General features: G+C 37.2%; 1 protein-coding gene across 2 annotated transcripts in view; it reads right to left on the reverse strand.

The window, feature by feature from the left end:
* Positions 1–18,435, reverse strand: part of LOC126822451 (tiggy-winkle hedgehog protein) — a 44,359-nt gene extending 25,924 nt beyond the window's left edge. Inside the window, exon 1 of one of the 2 annotated variants that reach the window (XM_050551382.2) lies at positions 17,700–18,435. In XM_050551382.2, coding sequence (XP_050407339.1) covers positions 17,700–18,008 — 309 coding nt within the window. In that variant the 5' untranslated portion in view covers positions 18,009–18,435. Of the gene's footprint in view, positions 1–1,938; positions 1,988–17,699 lie in introns of those variants that run through there. The other variant, XM_050551383.2, reaches the window with a different exon arrangement.
* Between the last annotated feature and the right edge of the window lie 2,113 nt (positions 18,436–20,548).

Genomic DNA, 20,548 nt, shown 5'->3' on the forward strand with positions numbered 1-20,548 from the left:
TTTATTAAAAAAACATTCCAAAACTTTTAGAATGAAATGAAATGGGTTGAACTTTCAGTCTGATTAATATACAGATCTATATTTCGTTTCGTTTTTTTTATACTTTCGATGGCCTACACTACATGAAGATCTGATCGGTTGTAGTGGAAGGTCGGCGTCAGGAGTCATACCAGCGGCTTTTGACTCTATGACGTCATACATTTGATTAACCAATCGGTGTTGATGTTTCTAGTGTGTTACCCACACTATGATTTGCAATGCAGAAGCGGGCAAATAATTTGGGTAGTAGTAAGCTGATAATATGGGCAAAACAAAAATAGTTTGCAAGGCAACGAAAGATACGTCCGCGGCAGCTACGTCGTCCAAGCAGTTTATAAGGACCGATTCATTTAAATATTCTTGTCGACAATGGGAGCATTCGCATTAATTATCAGAAATAATTTTAGAAATTGATGGACTTCTAGTGCTAACCTAAACATGTTGGTTGATGGGAGCATTCGCATTAATTTTCAGAAGAAAAAAACATTAACGAAGAAATTGATAGATTTCATGTTCTTTTTAGCGCTTTCATAAACATAACATGTACCGGCAATCAGATGTTCGAACTACCGGAAATCGGTGAAAATTGATCGTCCATTTCGGCTCATGCATAGAAAAACTGTGTTTACATTACAAGTCAATCGACTGATGATTTTAGCCCATGAAACGTCCATGGGTCATTGTAGACGACGGGAATGGCGACAATATAGGACCAAATTTCAATATAGGCGTATGAAAAACACACCCATTTTATATTAACGCATGACTTTTGTTTTGGCCTCTATATGCTTTGTTTATATTCGGCTATTTGGTTTCTTAAGAATGTCAACATGCAATAAACAATAATTATTTTTTAAAACAATTTATAATGAGTTAACTCTCTTTGAACTTCCATGATAAATCAAATGAAATAGGCCTATATAACAAATTAAAAATATTTGTTTCTTCTTTTTAAATATAAATCCTTTTATTGCCATAAAAAATGACATGGAAATAGATTTACTATAGTCCACTAGATTGCAATTTTAAATAAATTTGAATTATGGCTTTCGATAACATGTAGACGTTAAATACAAAGTATTGCCTTTGATGAGGTCAGTTTCTCATATAGGCCTGGCTGGTGCAGTTTTTTTCTGTTTGTGAATCCAGATTTATCTGTTAGCATGAAGTCTGTCGGTAAGATTTATAAATTACACAGTGGATTTAGATTTAGTTTAGTAAATTGTAGTTGATCACAAAAAACTTGTCGAATTAAGAAAGTAAAATTCTCAGAATTTGTTTTACTATACGTACACATATTTCATTTAGGGAATGATCATATAGGATGGTATCATATGGTGTGGTCCACTCGACATAAACAAGGTCATTTCGGGGCTAACATATGGTTCAATTCCCTTTTGACAAGAATACGTTCACTTTAAAGTAGCCAAGTCTTTAACTCAATATCATCCCAAGCCTTCGACATTGAAAACACGGATTAAGTGTCAATTTAAATTAACATTGATGTTGGGATCTTACCGGGAAAACATGGGCCTCTGATATCCAATATTTAAGACAAAATATACATTTTATCATTGGTAAACGATTGAATGTAAATCAGTTTATATACATTCATATTACAGTATTATATTATGCGTTGCTACCCATTTGTGTCAATTTCTAGGTTCCAAATATTAGCGATTAATCTCCTTTAAACGTTCTCGTCCGAAAAATATCAACGTGACCAACGTCGCTAGCGAAATATGACATCATTACAGTGATACAGCAAATTGATATTTTAGTCATTGTGTGAAATGACATATGACAAAACAGCATAAATAAAAACTCTACAAGAAAACCTGTTAGATTTTGACAAGCTTATAGTAGGTGAGATGAATAAACGTATTGACTTGTTCTCACCAATAAAAGTTCTTGTCTTTAGCTCTAGATGAGACAGTGTTTGTCCTCGTACTGTACAATACTTAAAATGTCCGATTAATTTATGACATTCACTTCAACACCCATATTGTATATTTACAATATCCGGTCAATTAAACCCTTCAGCCGCCATGTTTATTTCTCCGCCATTTTGTTTATGTTCAAGGCTCATTAGTATTCCTTTTAGATTTTAAGTCGTAAAGGGAAGCGATTAGTTTGTTTATTGTTTGTTTAGAAGAAATCTTCACTGATCCAAATTAAAAGTTAAAATAAAGTCAAGACTGTGACGAATCAGGGGGTTGTTTCACGAAATTTTAACTAAGATAAAAATCCAAATTTTAGTAGTTCTCAATCTTTTTTGCCACCATGGAACACATAAAAAAAAAGGCGGCATACCTGGCTAAAGATATATGGAAAATATTTGAATTTTGCAAAATAAAAACATGGCAAGTCATAGACGGCATAAAATCGTAGACACAGACTAGTCAAAGACACAAAGAATGATTCAAAATAAATAAATTATTTTTAGTGTACCGTTCAAAATTTCGCGGAACACTTAGGAAGATCTCGCGCACACTGGTTCAGAATCATTGCTTTAAAGACTGATAATATTTGATTCGGTATTGAGTTTTGATTACATTTATTTTCCTTGGGATAAATAAAAAGGGCCTGTTTTTTTTAATAACCCTTTAAGGACTGATAATACTATATTTGATTCAGTATTGCTTTTGTTGTAAATACAAAAGGCCCGGGGACGTGTTTAAATGGGCATAAACATATATCAAACAACAACAGAAGGAGTCCACACAATTATCACTTACCAGCGAAACAACATTTCAAGATGGCTACTTTATCAAAGCCATGATTACATATCGTGCCTATATAGATGTATAATGCAGATAGCTCGAGATAAAAGGCCACGGCTTTTTGTATCCGTCGCTTTGATTAGTTTAATTCACGACCGCGTGTAAAAATCGACGTCATGCTAAGGTGCCAATCAAAATGTCGTCAAATGAATTGAGGAAAATGGCGACCCGTCAAGATGATTCTCGTCACCGCTCCTCTGTTAGGTTTAGGTCGGGTGTGAAATGGAGGCGGGATAGAATAACAGAAATAACAAACTATGTAGATAATATAACTAGGAAATATTTCATTCATTCCAATCTAATTAGTTTTTATCACAGCGCGGGTCGGGATTTTTAAAGCCCTGGTCTCACTTGTCATGGGTCATGCCCGTGGAGACGAAAAGTAAAGTCTTGCGGAAACGCCGCTGTATTAGACATACGTTACACACATAACCATTGGTTCGAAAATGACCGCAGTATTGTGTTGGCAAGTAAGGTGTTAAACCCCATTCCATTAGCTTCACAAATACTCCAACAGGTTAGATCATTGGATCAGAAGGTCTGTCATTGGGTCAAGTGGTGTGGTTTCTCCCCCCCCCCCCCCTTGTACGTGATAAGGAGTAGGGTCTCATGTCCAATCTCGTGGGCTTTCTCCGGGTCCTCCGGTTTCTTGCGACTGCTACAGACCCCTACACGCAAGCAATGTATTGAAATAAAATTGAACCATGTTAGTCCCGAAAATGCCTTGTGTTGAGTTGACGTTAAACCTCATATCTCTCTCTCTCTCTCTCTCCCTCTCTCTCTCTCCAAGAAAACCAAATGGATGACTACGAGTCCTTGCTATACTCAAACAGACAGCGATTGTGACATTTAATGTCCTCTCGTCACAAACTATGTCATTTCAATTCGAGATCGACATATTGTATACTCAACTTTACTGAGGACCATGGAAAAACCCGCGAGGTTCAACAGTGGATCCCACTGTTGTCACGTACCGGCATGGGATCGTAACCATGCCAGTCGGCAACCTAAACCATCAATAGAATAATGTAACCCTATATTATTTATTACCTATTAAAATAGTAAACACCGATGATCTAAAAGTGTAGGCGAAATCAGACGCTGTAAAAAGAATAAATGAAATAAAATGAAATGGGGTTTAACGTCCTGGCGTTCTGCTCCGACTGAGTAATTCAGGACGGACATGCAGTGTGCTATGAGGGACATTTTGCTTGGACAGCGGCACTACCGTCTACTCCTATTTCTAATTCCAACTGTGGTGGACTCTTTTATGTGCAAGCCACACGTTATCCCTTATTAGGTCCTCCGTCCTGCACCACTGACACGGTACCTCGGTTTTTACGTACAAATCAGACGCTGTATAGAAAGAGAGCGAGAAATGGGGTTTAACGTCCACTCGACACAAACTAGGTCATTTCGGGACTAACATATGGTTCAATTTCATTTCCATAATTCGCTTGCGCATAGGGGTTTTTAGCAGTGGGAGGAAACCGGAGGACCCAGAGAAAACCCACGAGGTTGGACAGGCGACCCTACTCCTTGTCACGTACAACCGGGGAATCGAAACCACGCCAGTCGACTTAATGACAGACTTTATGATACAGCGCGCGCACGCTAACCATTCAGCCATCACTCCCCCTCTCCCCAAGAAGCTGTATAACGAATAAACAGAGAAATAAGTATGTTATGTGTTTGAGTGTGAAAGTTAAAGAGAGAATTGGGTGTATTTGTTATAAACAGTATATTTATCATTTAACATGTGTTTTAGTTATACAATGGCGGTTAAATCAACATCGACTCCACACAGATTGTAAATTATAGCTTATTTCACTTGTTAGCTGTCTTCCATAACATTTACTTTTCTTTGCCTTGGCTATCCGTTGGTATTTATTAAGGGCGAGTGAAGCTTAGATTATGGTTCCATTTGATATAATCTGCAGGGGACATACAAACGCCCCCATCCCTACTGCGTTAGTTTGGCTTAGTAGAGGAAGCCAAAACGATATCTCACTATAACGCTAGGTCAATGTGGGTTCGACCTTTGTAATAGTGATAGGACGCCTGTTTAACCCCGGTGAGCGAAACCTACATGTAATAGCCACAAACGAAATCTTTCGATATTTGGCATGCATTATATTCCATACACAATTATAGAGAGCCCCCGACAGTAGTAAATCGAAATAACAACCAGAGAAAAATTGCTTATATCGGTCTTCATTGGTCCGTAATGTGTTGAAATGCAGGCCGTTAAACCCCGGAACCGTATATCGGGGCGAGGTGGGGGGGGGGGGAGAGAGGGGGAGGGGGAGGGAGAGAGAGAGAGAGAGAGAGAGAGAGAGAGAGAGAGACTAGGTCAGTCCGAGACTAACGTATGGTTCAATTTTATTTCAATAATTCGCTTGCGCGTAGGGATCTTTAGCAGTGGGAGGAAACCAACGAGGTTGTTACGCACAAGCGAGGAATCGAAACTACGCCACTTGATTCAATGACAGACCTTATGATTTCACACGCACCACTCACCCACGGAACCGAATATAAATAAAATCTACATTAAATTCAATCACAATTTTTTTTGGGATTTTTTCTGATCTTTTCAATTTGTAAAACGCCAATAGGCCTTATGATTTCATGCGCACAAGTTAAACCACTAACCCCTATCCCCAGAAACGAATATAAATAAAATGTACATTAAATTAAATCACAATTTCGTTTCTTTTCATTTCTGATGTTTTTGACCTTTCAAATTTGTCAAACACCAGAAATGAAACGGAACGAAATTGAGCTCTGATTGTTATCAGATTGGGTATGAAAACTACTCTATCAATCCTATTCTAAATGCAAACAATTCCACATGTATTACATGTTATTAATTATGAGGCCACCTGCTCGTATAACACAACTTGTCTACAATATGGCGGCTCTCACATTAAAATCACATTATTTTATCGTTAAGTAATGGATTAAGACCACTAACTAATATTACCCAATGTCACGTTATGTAGCCGATCAATGCCTTGTGACTGATCTATGCAAACACAGTTACAGATATCAAATAGCGGGGGGTCTCGTGCATCAGAGTACAAGGGCACGGCGCATCACTTTAATGGAAAATGCAGAAATTGCTTTCACTTTTGGCATTAAAATACCTAAGATACATCCAACATGATTTTAACTACGTGATCTTCTTCCAAAATGCATCTAGAAATAGTAGACTAAGCATCCTCTGTCGTCACTACTTAAAATACGTCCGGTACAATCATAATGGATGATTAACTTCCGGCACAATCATAATGGATGATTAACTTCCGGTACAATCATAATGAATCAATAACTTCCGGTACAATCATAATGAATCAGAATAATCAAAGGACGGTCAGTTTGTGTGGGAGATGGGTATATGAGCTTGACAACACAGAATTGCAAAATCATGTGTAACTGTTATTTTGTAAATGATACCAACTACGGCATTGAAGAATGATCATAAAAAGTCACAGCTGAGCTTTATCGGAGAAGTTGCAAAGAGCAAAACACATACCAAGCGAGGGGTTTCCGAATTTTTCATGATAATTTAATAAAATAGAATAAAGACAAGCTTGGAAATAAGGCACCTGTCACAGACAATGTCAGGCACAGAATCAGGCTTTGTCAGGCACAAAACCTCTGGTGCCTGTCATTTTGTCCGGCACTGATTTGTCTTATTAATTGATATTATTAATACATGTCCGACACTAAGTGTAAAATGGCAGGTAATATTTCATTAGTGTCTGACATTTTGTCAGGTACATCTAAAACTGTTATTTCCAGGCCTGGAATAAAGACAAGAAAATACAAATTGGGTATCAATAAATGGCTGCTATATAAATTGTGGGAGGAATCGATGAAATGAAATGAAACAAGGTTTTAGCTTCCCACTGTTGTGCACCAAATGTGGTAATGAAGACGAGGGAGGAATGAAATTAGCAATGTTACATACAAGACGGTGGTCGGGTATTTAGCATGATAAAAGATCTGACCAGATCGTACTCGACATGACAATTATAGACTAATAAACAGCAGATCAAATTAATTATCCTGACTGGATTCAATGATGGTGATGGTGAGGTGACTTGAAGGGTGAGTGTATAAACTTCTACTACGCTTGACGGTATTCATTGCCTGTGATTGAAGGTGGTGAGGGGGTGTAAGATGTTCTACTTGGCCTGACTGTATTCAATTGCCGGCAATTTGAGGGGGAGCGGGGTAAGGAGTCCTGGTAGACCGAATTGTATTTAATTGCCACAGGATGGCACAAAACCTCTGAAATATTTTTTTATTCTCACCCTCCCAACATCCAATACCGAATGGGAACGAAACACTTGAAATACATATAATATAACTTTCACCCAAGTCTCAACAAAGAATGGGGCAAAGAAAATTTATACCCACACTCTTACCACACCCAAATCTCAACAAAGAATGGGGCAAAAAAAAGAGGATTTATACCCTAACTCTCCCTACACCCAACTCAAAAAAAAAAGGAAATTTATACTCTAACTATCCCCCCACACTTAACTCTCAACAACGAATGGGGCAAAAATAGAAAAAAATATACTTTAACTCTCCCCACACCCAATGACGGGTAAGAACAAAACGCATGGAATAGTATACTTGAAACCCCACCATATACGCCACACGGAATGGAAAAAAAAACCCAGCTGGGCTACTTATACACCAATCCTCACCCCCCACTCAATAAAGAATGATAAAATCCCCTCAAAATATATAGATATAAAAAGCATCATTGAAAAATTGGAGGTAAAGAATGGGCGTCGATGTTAGTGGATAGAACATCAAATTCACCATACCAAAGTTAGATATATCTGACATACGCTTGTCAACTTTTACAGTTAATTTGTAACTTCAATGAGATAAATTGATTTATTAAATCGAACTGAACATTATTGGATTCGCAATAATTGATACGACAAATACTCGATTTATTGGATTCGCAATAATTTATAGGACAAATAACCGAAATAAGAATGTGTCTTTTAAAATGGTGATCATTGACACATTAGCTACAATACTAATAATTATAAAACTTTACAATCATAAATAATGTTTATTTCTTTTATCTTTACGGCTCGTCATTTACTGCGGATCCTTGAGATTCGTTTATCGTTATTCTGTCTGTGGTAAGCGCTTGACCTCAATAACTCATTTCTATAAGAAGATTATGGTGGTTGTACGACAAGACAATTTGTTCATATTGCATCGTTCTCTGTGTTATTCAAATGCACTGAACTTAACTGGGGTTTAACTTTCAGCTTTTTTGCCCCAATCGGGATAAAAGGGGGAATTTTGTCCGGGCAGTGGAGTTTCCACATACTCCTCGCCAGGAGATCTTTTACGTGCACGCCAATGTGTACACTGGTAGATCTGATTTCTCGTCCAAGGACTAGAAGCTTTTCCTTCCAAGACCATCCGTGCTGCACCACTAGCAATGCGGACCAGACTGGAACTTTCTCAGCGAGCACCTGGATCTCCCGGCTGGTGAGCTAGCACCATATTCACATCATCGGACAATATCGGGTGGGTGGGTGTTATTTCAGTAATTCGCTTGTTGATTCCAAGACCCCTTCACTCCACCCTCTCGACACAAACTAGGTCATTTCGGGACAAACATGGTTCAATTTTATTTCAGTAATTTGCCAGCGCGTAGTGTTATTTAGCAGTGGGAGGAAACCGGATGAACCGGAGAAAGCCCTTGAAGTTGGACAGGCGACCCTATTCCTTGTCACGTACAACCGGGGAAATCGAAACAATGCCAGTTGACTAAATGACATCTTATGATACAACGCGCACGTGCTAACCATTCGGCCATCCAACCCCCTTGATCCACCCTTGAATAGAAAATAGCAAATTGACGCCCACTCACAGCCCCCCCCGGGGCCCCATTGCCCCTCCCTCTAGCCCCCTCCCCATGATAGAGGTTCGCGGTCCTTTTTTATGTCAAACTGTAACAAACCACCTACCCACACCCCTTTAAATAGTCCAAGTGTTTCGATCTATTGAATAATTCGATTAATCACGGCCCTAATCTCCATCAAACTCTTTACACAAACATGAAATAACAGGGTGATGAAAACCAGAGAGAAATATAGCACCGGTGTCAAGCCTAATCAATACCAATAATATTAGTCCGTATCAACTCGACTACAAGAATTCTCATGTTTAACAAGCTCGACTAATACCCAATAATATTAGCCTACATCGAACTGTCTGTAGGCCTTCCGTTAATACAACCATAGCTTCATTTCTAACATCAACAACTAAACCAATTTAGATCCATAGATACCCACGACAGAGTTACTCAAGCCAGATAATCTTGTCCGTTCTATTATTTTTCTTAATAATTAAATTAATCTTTTATGGATATTCGTTAATCAAAATAATAAATTTTTGTTGGTACAGCATTACTCCATTCAATAAACCGTTAATTTTTATCAACAGTGTGGGCCGCGGTTCTCATGAATTCTGTTGAATTATTTTGATTGTATAGCGGTTATACAGACACGAGTCTTGAAATGGATAGATAATTTTGTTTAGACGAAGTTTGTCTTCATCAGATCGTTTCGAGGGACGGAGTTGAACAATTCGTTAAAGCAAGGATTCAGTCATTTTGAGACCAAAATGGCGATTTAATTTTACTCCAATGGGTTAATCAAGGCGGGCTATAGGGGTTATATTGCCCGGATAGCGGAGTTTCCGCCTGATCTTCGTCGAATTCCGTCTGCAAGCGGATCTTTTACATGCACATCAACGAGTACACTATGATCGTCCTATTGGAACAATGGACCATGTATCTTGAAACGCCTTCTGCCCTGCACAACTGTCAAGGGATCTTTCACGTGCACATTATCGAGTACACATTGTTCGTCATATTGGAACACTGGAACCATGTTCCTAGAAACGCTTTCTGCCCTGCACAACTGACAAGGGATTTTTCACGTGCACATTATCGAGTACACATTGTACATTATATTGGAACACCGAAACCATGTTCCTTGAAACGCTTTCTGCCCTGCACAACTGCACACTGAAGACCCCCAGAGAGACTGTCTCTATCCACACCTTGAGCTGGGTTAGTGAGCCAGCGTCTTACGCCCTGATCCACGATGCCCCCTACACATCTTTGATTAACAACGCCTAAGATCCATGACACTCCTCGTAATCTGATAATAAAATAAACTGCGCGGTGTACGCCCCCATCATTGTAATCTAACAGATCTTAAATATTTATATAGTTTTTGAAGCAAAACCCGTGAAACTTGATATCATTGAGAAAACTTGTATGAACTATATTTTGTGGGCATATTTTAGTACAGCGTGTAACTTGATTATTAATGAATCGTATAAAAGCCGACCTAGGCGATGCATGTACTGGTTAGAGCTCTTCGATGTTTTTTTTTATTAGACAATAAACAAACCGCAAAAGGTCCGACTTTAGTCCCTATGGTGCTGAAGTGTATAGGACGTTAAACCCAATTTGTTTGGTTTTTCATTACATGCGCTATCTAGTTCAACTGATTTATTTTTATCCCGTGCCAAACGAATTTAAGGAGGGGGGGGGGCATTTGGTTAGCGCGTGCGCGTTGTATCATAAGGTCTGCCATTGAGTCAACTGTCGTGGTTTCGTTTCCCCGGTTGTACGTGACAAGGAGTAGGGTCGACTGTCCATCCGCGTGGATTTTCTCTGGGTACTCCGGTTTACTCCAACTGCTAAAGAACCCTACGGGCAAGAGAATTATTTAAATATAATTGAACCATGTGTTAGTCCCGAAATGCCCTAGGTTGTGTCGAGTCGAGTAGACGTTAAATCTCTCTCTCTCTCTCTCTCTCTCTCTCTCTCTTCTCTCTCTCTCTTATATAATTGTATCGTTGCTAGATAAAGACTAGAACATCTAAGTCGAAACGTCGATCAGTAATAAACAGTACGTGTAATTGTATTATATAGAATTGTGTCCGCAAGCCTATTTTAATTTGTTCTTTTCATTAAATGTTAAGTAAACATTTTGAGTACATACATTTTACCATCATCACAGTCATGGAAACTTTGATATTTTCCGAAATTGCAAATGGCGCACAAGGCCTTTACATCTCAATATCTATGTTTTATAATTGTCTTTTAATCTATCGATCATAACTGCTGTGGCGAAATTCTACAATCTTATTTGTTTAAAGGCTCCTTTAAAAAAGATTGATTGACCGCGATATCAGCGTTCAACAAAGGTTGTTTTATAAGCTATCGAATTTCAAGAGGATTTTTAAAATTGAATTTCTCAAGTTTCCATTTACAATACACAAAGCAAACAAAACGACATACGTACAGTTTCAGTTCGGAAAGTCTATCCATAAAATTCGCTCAACCATATTTTTTACCTGGGAAACGTCCCTCGGAAAAATAAGGTTACTTGCTTGAAAACGTTGAGAGAATACTCTTCGAAACGTCGCCTAAATAAACCAGTAATTGTTCTTACATATGTATGTGTTATAGTTTATTGCTCTATCCAGTTACTAAATTACAAAATGCCTCTAAATGATCGTTATTTGTATGACCCTTTGAGATACAAGCATGCGCTTTAGATTATAAGGTCTGTCACTGAGTCAAGTGGTTTCGCTTATACGTGAAAAGGAGTAGGGTCGCCAGTGATTTTTCTCAGGTTTCCTCCAACTGCTAACGACCCTACGCGCAAGCGAATTATTGAAATAAAATTGAACCACATGTTAGTCCCAAAATAACCTAGTTTGTATCGAGTGGACGTTAAACCTATGTCTCTCACTATCACTTTAATACAATTTAACTCCTCCGTATGTCTGATTTGTTAATAACATTATTATCTAATGATATACAGCTTGCTTTTCTAATAAATCAAGTTTTAAAATATGTACAATCTAGGCTCGTTCGCCGCATTCCTCTAGTCATTCGCCAGATATATGTTTGTATAACGTACATGTCACGCTTTTTAAGCCCAAAATTTGAAAATTATAAATCATTTTGGCCTTTGTAAATTTGTTATCAATTAGATGAAAGCGTTTCTAATGGGGCAGATCACCTAAGCATGGAATAATGGGTTTTTACACGGTTTGAATGAAGTGCTCTTGAATATGCCGTGAAATCTCCGGGTTTAGATTAACGCTTAAGATAACGGTGAATGCTGTATGTTAATTACGTTATGTCACTATGAAGACTCCTATACATGATTTCAAAACATACTATATAACATTCTGTCTGACATAAAATGTGGAGTTTTTTTGTGTGTTTTTAATAACATTATGTGAAATCCTAAACCGCAGCAATAAAATATGAATTTTGTGGATTTGTGTTTGATGTTAGGGCATGCACAGGTGAATAGTCAGTGGTTATATATTTTAAATACTATAGGAAATATTTCTGAAAAACCCCAACACGCTAGAATATAGGCTAAATACAGACTTTTAGACAATATAAAAACTCTAAAAACTCAATAATAAAATATGAATTTGGGGGGGGGGGGAATGGGGTTTAACGTCCATTTGACACAAACTAGGTCATTTCGGGACTAACATATGGTTTAATTTTATTTCAGTAATTCGCTTGCTCGTAGGGCTCTTTAGCAGTGGGAGGTTGCTATCAACGGTAGATAATCTCCTGACACGGATTGAATCGGATTAGATAAAGGCCGATCAAATGTGTCTTGCAAATATTACAATGTGATCCTGGCTTGTGTTGACTATATCCTATATTTCGTCTTCAGTGAATACAGAATATTGCCAAATACTGATTAAAATTAAACCATTTTAGAGTGATATTCCGTTTGGATATGAGGGTAATGATGGCTAAGTGGGTAAGACGCTGACTCGCTAACCTTGAGGTCGCATGTTCGATCCCTGCATTGGCCGAGAAAGTTCATCCAAATTTTCCGGCATGGTTCCCCCTTGTCAGTGATGCATGCCGGAGGGCCTGACAAGAACAGTTGTCTAGTCGTTCGAATGGGACGAAAAACCGAGGTCCCGTGTAAAAGATCCCTTGACAGTTAGAATTCGATATTAGAGTAGACAGTTAGAGTAGGCCGTAGTGCCGCTGTCCGGGCAAAATTTCCCTCATAGCACACTGTATGGCGTATGCCCATCTTCATTAGCCCAGTTCGTAGAAGAACAGTAGGACGTTAAACCCCATTTTATTTCATTTCATTTCCGTTTGAATATTCAACATTTACAGTTTGCGAAATACTTCTCAATGACGTTCTGAGTTGTTAAAAACATATGGTATATAATATATAAACCTATTTATAATATTCCGAACTCAAAATCATTAGACCTATTAATTTTGAAGAAAGATCTATTGAACAATTTATGACCATCGGCTCCCCTATTCATTAATTACCAAAATCAACCTATTAACATATTCAGGAGCATCCCACCACACACACAAATACACAACAACCAAGGAGACAAACCCGTGGACAAGACACAACACACACGGACATTGTAAGCAGTAAAATAATGAAAAGAGAATATGCTGAAAATTTCTGTCAAATTACTTTACTCTGAGTCTAAATATCGGCGATACAATTATAACCTAGCCTCGATTATCATTATTACCGCTGTTAGATAATAAACAATGTCTCGATTATCCATTTTTACGATAACCGCATCGAGCACAAAACGTATTAAAATCTACTTATATCATAGTCATCCTATGGCATCTAGAGTCGATTGAGGTCTTTTCATGTTAATGTCTAATTAATAATTTAGATAACATTTCAGGCCTAAAGAAAGACGTGCAATAGGCAGATTTAACTCTTGTATAATGCTTGTCTAAGTGAATAGAACGCGGGAGCACGCCGGAGCGTTCCGGAGTTGCATGTTGGTCCCAAAATGGCCAAGTTGGCTTTGGTAGAGGTTAAACTCTATCATAATATTCTGAAATTGCTTAGTACTGATAATTTAATAAGTTTAGTAAAATTAGAATAAAACATACCAATATTAATAAATAGATAGGGTCATACAGCTGTTCCCTGGCGGACTCCAAACATCGTCGATTCATTTCTCGGAAGCTATAACATTAATTTTGTCTTGGAATAAGGCCTTGTCTACGCTCCAACCCGATTCATACTCCAGTCATTCTCCCGAAGAAAAATAAATAATGGGGTATTACGTTCCACGGTTCTGCACCGACCGGGCTAACGAAGAGAGACAGAGAAACAGGGAGAGAGAGAGAGAGAAATGGGGCTTAGCGCCCACTCGACACAAACTAGGTCATTTCGGGACTAACATACGGTTCAATTTATTTCAGTTCACTTGCGCGTGTGGGTCGTTAGCAGTGGGAGGAAACTGGGGGACCTGGAGAAAACCCACGAGGTTGGACAGGACCCTACTTCTTGTCACGTACAACTGGGGAATTGAAAGACCTTATGAGACAACGCGCACGCGCTAACCATATGGCCATCCATCCCCCGGTCAAATGAAGACGGGTATAATTTCCCTCATAGAACACTGCATGGCGTATGCTCGTTTTCGTTAGAGTGAGTAAATGAAATGGGACTGAACGCCCTGTCTATACCAACTAATCTTCATTATCCCGGTTGATGCAAAAAAAAAAAGAAACAAGAAAGAACAAACACGTTAAACCCGATTTCAGATGTGGAATCAGATGTTTGCGAAAGGACGAATTGTTTTTTAAAGCAGATTTCTACAATTTTATGAAGGATTTGTTTTTAGATATGACAAGCTCTCCTTATTAATATTAAAACATTGTAAACCTATTGCTAAAAACTTTTAAGATTATTTAACGGACACATAACAAACAAATCATATCTTGTACTTTCAATTTTTCAGTAGCCCAGTCGGAGCAGAACAGTAGGACGTTAAAACCCATTTTATTTCATTTCATTTGTACTTTCAATTTGGGGATATAGAACTACAAATCATTCAATGGTCTGAAACCGTATCTAGCATTTTGTAAATTATACAAAACGTCAAATGGTCTTCTAACCTTTGAGCAAAAATCAACGGTGGTCTGAAACCTTACCTTGAATTCACAATTTAAAATGTAAAAAGCTCTTCTAATAAAATAGTTTAGGCCTAATAAACTTACTTTTCTACGGATACATTAACTTACAGTAAAACGGAAATCATATTACTACTTTCAGTTTATTTAACTTAGCGATATACAACTACAATCAACCCTGGTCTGAAACCGTAAAATAACAATTAAGTAAGTATCTATTTCAAATCATAAGGGGCTCTGTTCCTCTTTCCAAGCGATTACCCCCCAACTAAAAGGTATGCGATCACTCAATAGCTTTGTTAGGGTAAGATATTAGCCTAATACATTGACTTTTCTACGAATCCTTAACTTACAGTTAAACGAAAGTCATATCACTACTTTCAAATTATTTAACTTAGGGATATACAACTAATAAATAACCTTAGGCCTAATATAATTAACTTACAGTTAAGCGAAAACCGTAGCACTACTTTCAATTTACTTAACTGTAAAATAACAATACGATAAGTATCTATTCCAAATCATGAGCTGTTCTGTTCCTCTTTCCAAGCGATTACCCCCCAACTAAAAGGTATGCGATCACTCAATAGCGTTGTTAGGATAAGATATTACCGATTCTTATATTATTTCATTAACTTTTCATGGTGATTAATCTCTCGTTGTTAGGAATAGCGGCTGAAACGAATCAATTTATTGCTCTTTATGAACGCTTCGTTAACGGCGAGTCTTCACAGCTCGTGATGTTACGTAACACTCTCTCTCTCTCAATGGCGTCCAACGTTGCCTTATAATGAAGACGAGGGTTACATGTGAAGGTCAATATTCCATTATTACATATATACGGTTTAACCTCGTTACTGATTAAATAGTAACATCGCTCTACAAATCAAACGTCTATAACTTGAAATATTTAACGCAAATGCACGTCATCTTTTTTTCTGGAAAGGTACGAATTTCGTCTATATATACATAGATAGAATCATAAGGCGGATTCTTGTCACTTTATCATCTACGGAAGACATTGAATATTTCCAGATGGTTCATATATATGCATTAATTTTCAACAGAAGATTTTTCGGTTCGATTAGCATTGATATCTCAATATTTTGTATTTTGGTATATGGGTTCTCCAGGTGGTCGAGTCGTCTAAAGCGTGTCCTTTAGATCATAAGATCTGACATTGGTTTCGATTCCAAGATTATACGTACCAAGGGGAAGGGTCGCTTATCCATCCTCATGGGGTTTGGAGGTTCCCTCTCCTACCCACCCGCAGTTAAAGACCTCTACGCGCAAGCGGATTATTGACAAGAAAAGAAATTGTCCATAATATGTGGTCAATTCCAAGATGATCTTGTTTTGTCGAGTAGACAATACCCCCCCCCCCCCCGTACAAGAGAGTCCCATACTCCCCAGTGTCCGCCATGGATATCTTGTTCAATTAGGTACATTATTTCAAAACGGCTATAAAATTTTAAACTTTCTTAAGTAACAGGATAATTTCCAGAATTGCTTGACAGTTACTTAAAAAATCACGATGTAGAGTTTATACTTCTATAGTGCAGATATTACTACAAATATCGCCACATTATCCCTTCAGATATAGATATTATAATCTTGAAGTAACTGGATAATTTCAAGAATTGCTTGACAGTTATTTTAAAGATCACGTTGTAGAGTTTATACTTCTATAGTGCAGATATAACTACAAATATCCCTACATTAACCCTACACATATAGACATTATCTTTATAATCTGTTATTGGCTTCAATATGGAATAGACGACTTTTAAAAAACGGTCATTATCAATTATTACTATTCATTCACTACTAGCTCGTGCAGATTACGAGACCCAAATATTATAAATACCTGGAAACATGTGTATACAGGTAAATACATAGATAAGCCCATCAATTAAATACAGGTATATAATATATATATAGGACTGAAAATGTAGGACTTTCATTTTGAAATTTTATTTTATATTTTATTCTTCGACTTCCAGGTATACATATCTATAGCATAGATTCTATACATATAATATATGGCAGAAAATATAGAACTTTAATTTTGTTTCTTTTTTTTCTAATTTTTTTTCTTGGATTTTCTCATATACATATATGGGTGAAAATGTAGAACTTTGATTTCAAACTTAAAATTTTTTTAAATATTTTATTTAAATTTGGTTTCTTTTTTTTTTTTAAATTTTCTTCTTGGATTTTAAATAAGTTAAATAAATACTAGTTTTTAAAATCAATGAATTATTTAACCAGCTCGCCATTAATAACGATAATATCGATCTATTAACAATTTAGAACCAATAATTAACATCTTTAAACAGAGACTTTAGAATTAAAATTAATTAATTAACAAGCCATTAATAAAGGTGATAGAGCTAATTTTGAACCTTAATACAAATAGCCGAATCATAATATTTTTCATATGACATAGATTAATACCGACATAGGACATTTTCCCAATTTTTTTAGAAAATCTTAAACTAGATAATCTTAGAAATTAAAATTAATTTATTAATTAAAAAGCCATTAATGAAGTAATAATTTGAAATAATCGAATTATGATATTTTTGACATGATATATCTATTAAAACCTGAAAGAAATATAACCTTAAAACCCCGTTTACACTTTAACAAATAATAACAAAATTTATGTAATCTTAAATTATTCAAACGTTAAGTTAAATACACTGCGGGTACATAAATAGAGTCAACCTGAAACATCTTGTAGAAAACCCGTGCAATGTCGTACATAGATAGAGATAACATACTAATAAATATGCGACCCACTGATTTCAAGATATGTAAAATAGATAACATGTTATACTTACCCTTGTCATATAGTAATCAGAACCGTCGCCTTCTTCGTTTTTAAACACTATATCGGCATTATGATTTCTAACTAAATCTTTGAACTTGGCATCATCGCGTTTAATCCTACCCTCACTCATCCCACTTGCACCAAGGGAATTCTCCGAAACGTTCGGAACATTCTGTTTAAAAACAAGAGGAGTGTGTTTCTTGGCTTTCCGGCGACTCCCGGACCCTCTCCCCGGGCCGCAGGCGTGCGTTAGAGAGGTTATAAAAAGAATTATAAAAGCAAACGAACAGATTGAACTAAAGGGTGGAAGAAGCTTCATGGCCGATTTATAATAAATCCGAAAAATATTCCAAGAACTGTTGTTTTCAAAAACAAAAATCACAAACTATGTAAATTAATTTAAACGCAAGATCACTCGAGTTGATATTTAGAATCCTGTATACACGACATCAAATCACATTGTGTTGGTTACGTAGAGATATCGTCTTTCATTGACACCAACGAAAATCTGTTTTAAGTGAAATCTTTTCTATATATTGTATTAATGGTCTGTCAATCGTATACATCGTCCTCTCATTGGTTGGCTTGTTAATCAGTTCCGTGAATTTGATTGGTCGATTTTCTTAAAGGTGTAAAAGGTGTACCTCGATACTGGTCATAAAGTTTTTTGATATCTTTGCTACATAAATTTCTTATAACACTTACGTATAAATCCAAAATCCAATCTATAAAAGCGCAATGAAATCTTCTTCGTCTTTATTCCCTTTTCATTGATCGTTAAGCTAAGTGGTCATCAACAACGCGCAACGCATTCTGAATCGCTTCTTGATTACCAATAGTCGAGTTTCAGACTTCTCCGCTTATTTCAGGAGTTCGTTCTTTTTCTTGTGATTTCTCGGGGTTTTCGAAAATCCTGTATCATGTAATCCACTAATGTTATCTGCAAAAAACAAAACAAATACAATTTATAATATTAAATGGAATCACAGATTGACAGCAGCAATCCATTTCGTAACGATACAATGAATATAACCCCCACCACCTCTCTGTCTGAAGTGCAGATTACTTTCTGTCTCTGGGTGTCTCCGCTTTTTGATTAATATTTAATGACAGAATACAGATTGACAGCCCTTTTATAACCGGTATTGTATATAGTATATACAATCTGATTAAAGTACAGATCTATATTTCGTTTCGTTTTTTTATACTTTCGCTGGCCTACACTTCATGAAGATCTGACCAGTTGTTTTGGGAGATCGCGTCAAGGGTCATACGAGCGACTTTTGACTATGACGTCAGACATTTGATTAACCAATCAGTATTGTGGTTTCTAGTGGATTACCCACAGTTCCGTGCACCTCACGCCCAAAGCTCGCCGTAACAGACCATGTCATTGGATAATCCATCACATCATCCAGAACACGTCAATGATAACAATTTTTTCAGATCCTAGCGTAGTAAAACGTAATTTTGAACTATAAAAAACGAAACGAATTAGGATTTGTGTTTTAATCAGATTGGTAATATATACACCCCCTCTGAAACACAGCATCTTCTGAAAGTTTTCCCATGTTGTCTAAAAGTTTTCCCATGTTGTCTGAAAGTTTTCCCATGTGCTCTGAAAGTTTTCCTTATGGTCCCTGAAAGGTTTCATTTATTTTCAAAATAACCATAGTATACTGCTGCTCTCCCTGCTCGAAAAATCCTTTAACTTCCAGGATCACTCTGACATTATTTGCATCAATAAACCAGAATTGAACATGTCCATAAACAATCAATATCAATAAAACTTTTTAAAACAAGCATCCAAATTATTATAGCGGAAGACCCGGAGAAAACCCACGAGGTTGGACATGCGACCCTACTCCTTGTCACGTACAACCGGGGAATCGAAACCACGCCAGTTGACTCAATGACAGACCTTATCCAACCCATCCTTGTATAAAGAAGTCTAGTAGTATCCATAGAAGGAAACAGTTATAGATACAATAATCCTTGTTCTTTATCTTAGAGCATCATATACTGGATCCAACCTCGTGGGTTTTCTCCGGATCCGTCGGTTTCCTCCCACTGCTAAAGATCCCTACGCGCAAGCGAATTATTGAAATAAAATTGAACCATATGTTTGTGTCGAGTGGATGTTACCCCCCCCCCCCACACTTTATCTTTCTATCACGAACCTAGATTTGTTTTATTCTATTTCATCTCGAAACAGGGGAAATGATGGTTATAATATTGTATGTCGAAATGAAATGGAGTTTAACGTCCTACTGTTCTGCTCCTGACTGGGCAAATGAAGACGGGCATACGTCATACAGTGTGCTATGAGGGACGTATGCCCGGGCAGGCGCACTATGGCCTACTCTTATATCGAATTCCAACTGCCAATGTATATACGTGACCTCGATTTTAGTACCATCCGAACGACTAGACGGCTGCCCTTGCCAGGCTCTCCATCCTGCAAAAAAGTTGATAACAATTATATCTGGAATTCATCTACAGCTTACTTAATCTCATTTTATTTGAAGGAGCTAAATCGCTAACATTTTAGACCTAGAAATTGACAAAAGTAGGTCGTAACACATATAATACTGTAGTATGAATGTATATAAACTGATATACATTCAATGGTTTCCGTTTTTACTCTAAATTTCAAATCAGTTACGTTCCGCGAAATAAGCCAGCAGTCTCAATCGAATGCAAATTTCTAGCGCCTGGTTATTCCAGTCTACATATGCCGTTTGGTTTGGTGCAATATGTCTAGCCTCGTTCCTCGAGTCTCTTGCTAGAACTGGGGCTGAAACGCATTATGGTACACGATTCGTGTACCAATGGTAAAATGTTTATTTTGTCTTAAAT

Source organism: Patella vulgata, chromosome 5, assembly GCF_932274485.2.
Source record: "Patella vulgata chromosome 5, xgPatVulg1.2, whole genome shotgun sequence".
NCBI lineage: Eukaryota > Metazoa > Mollusca > Gastropoda > Patellidae > Patella > Patella vulgata.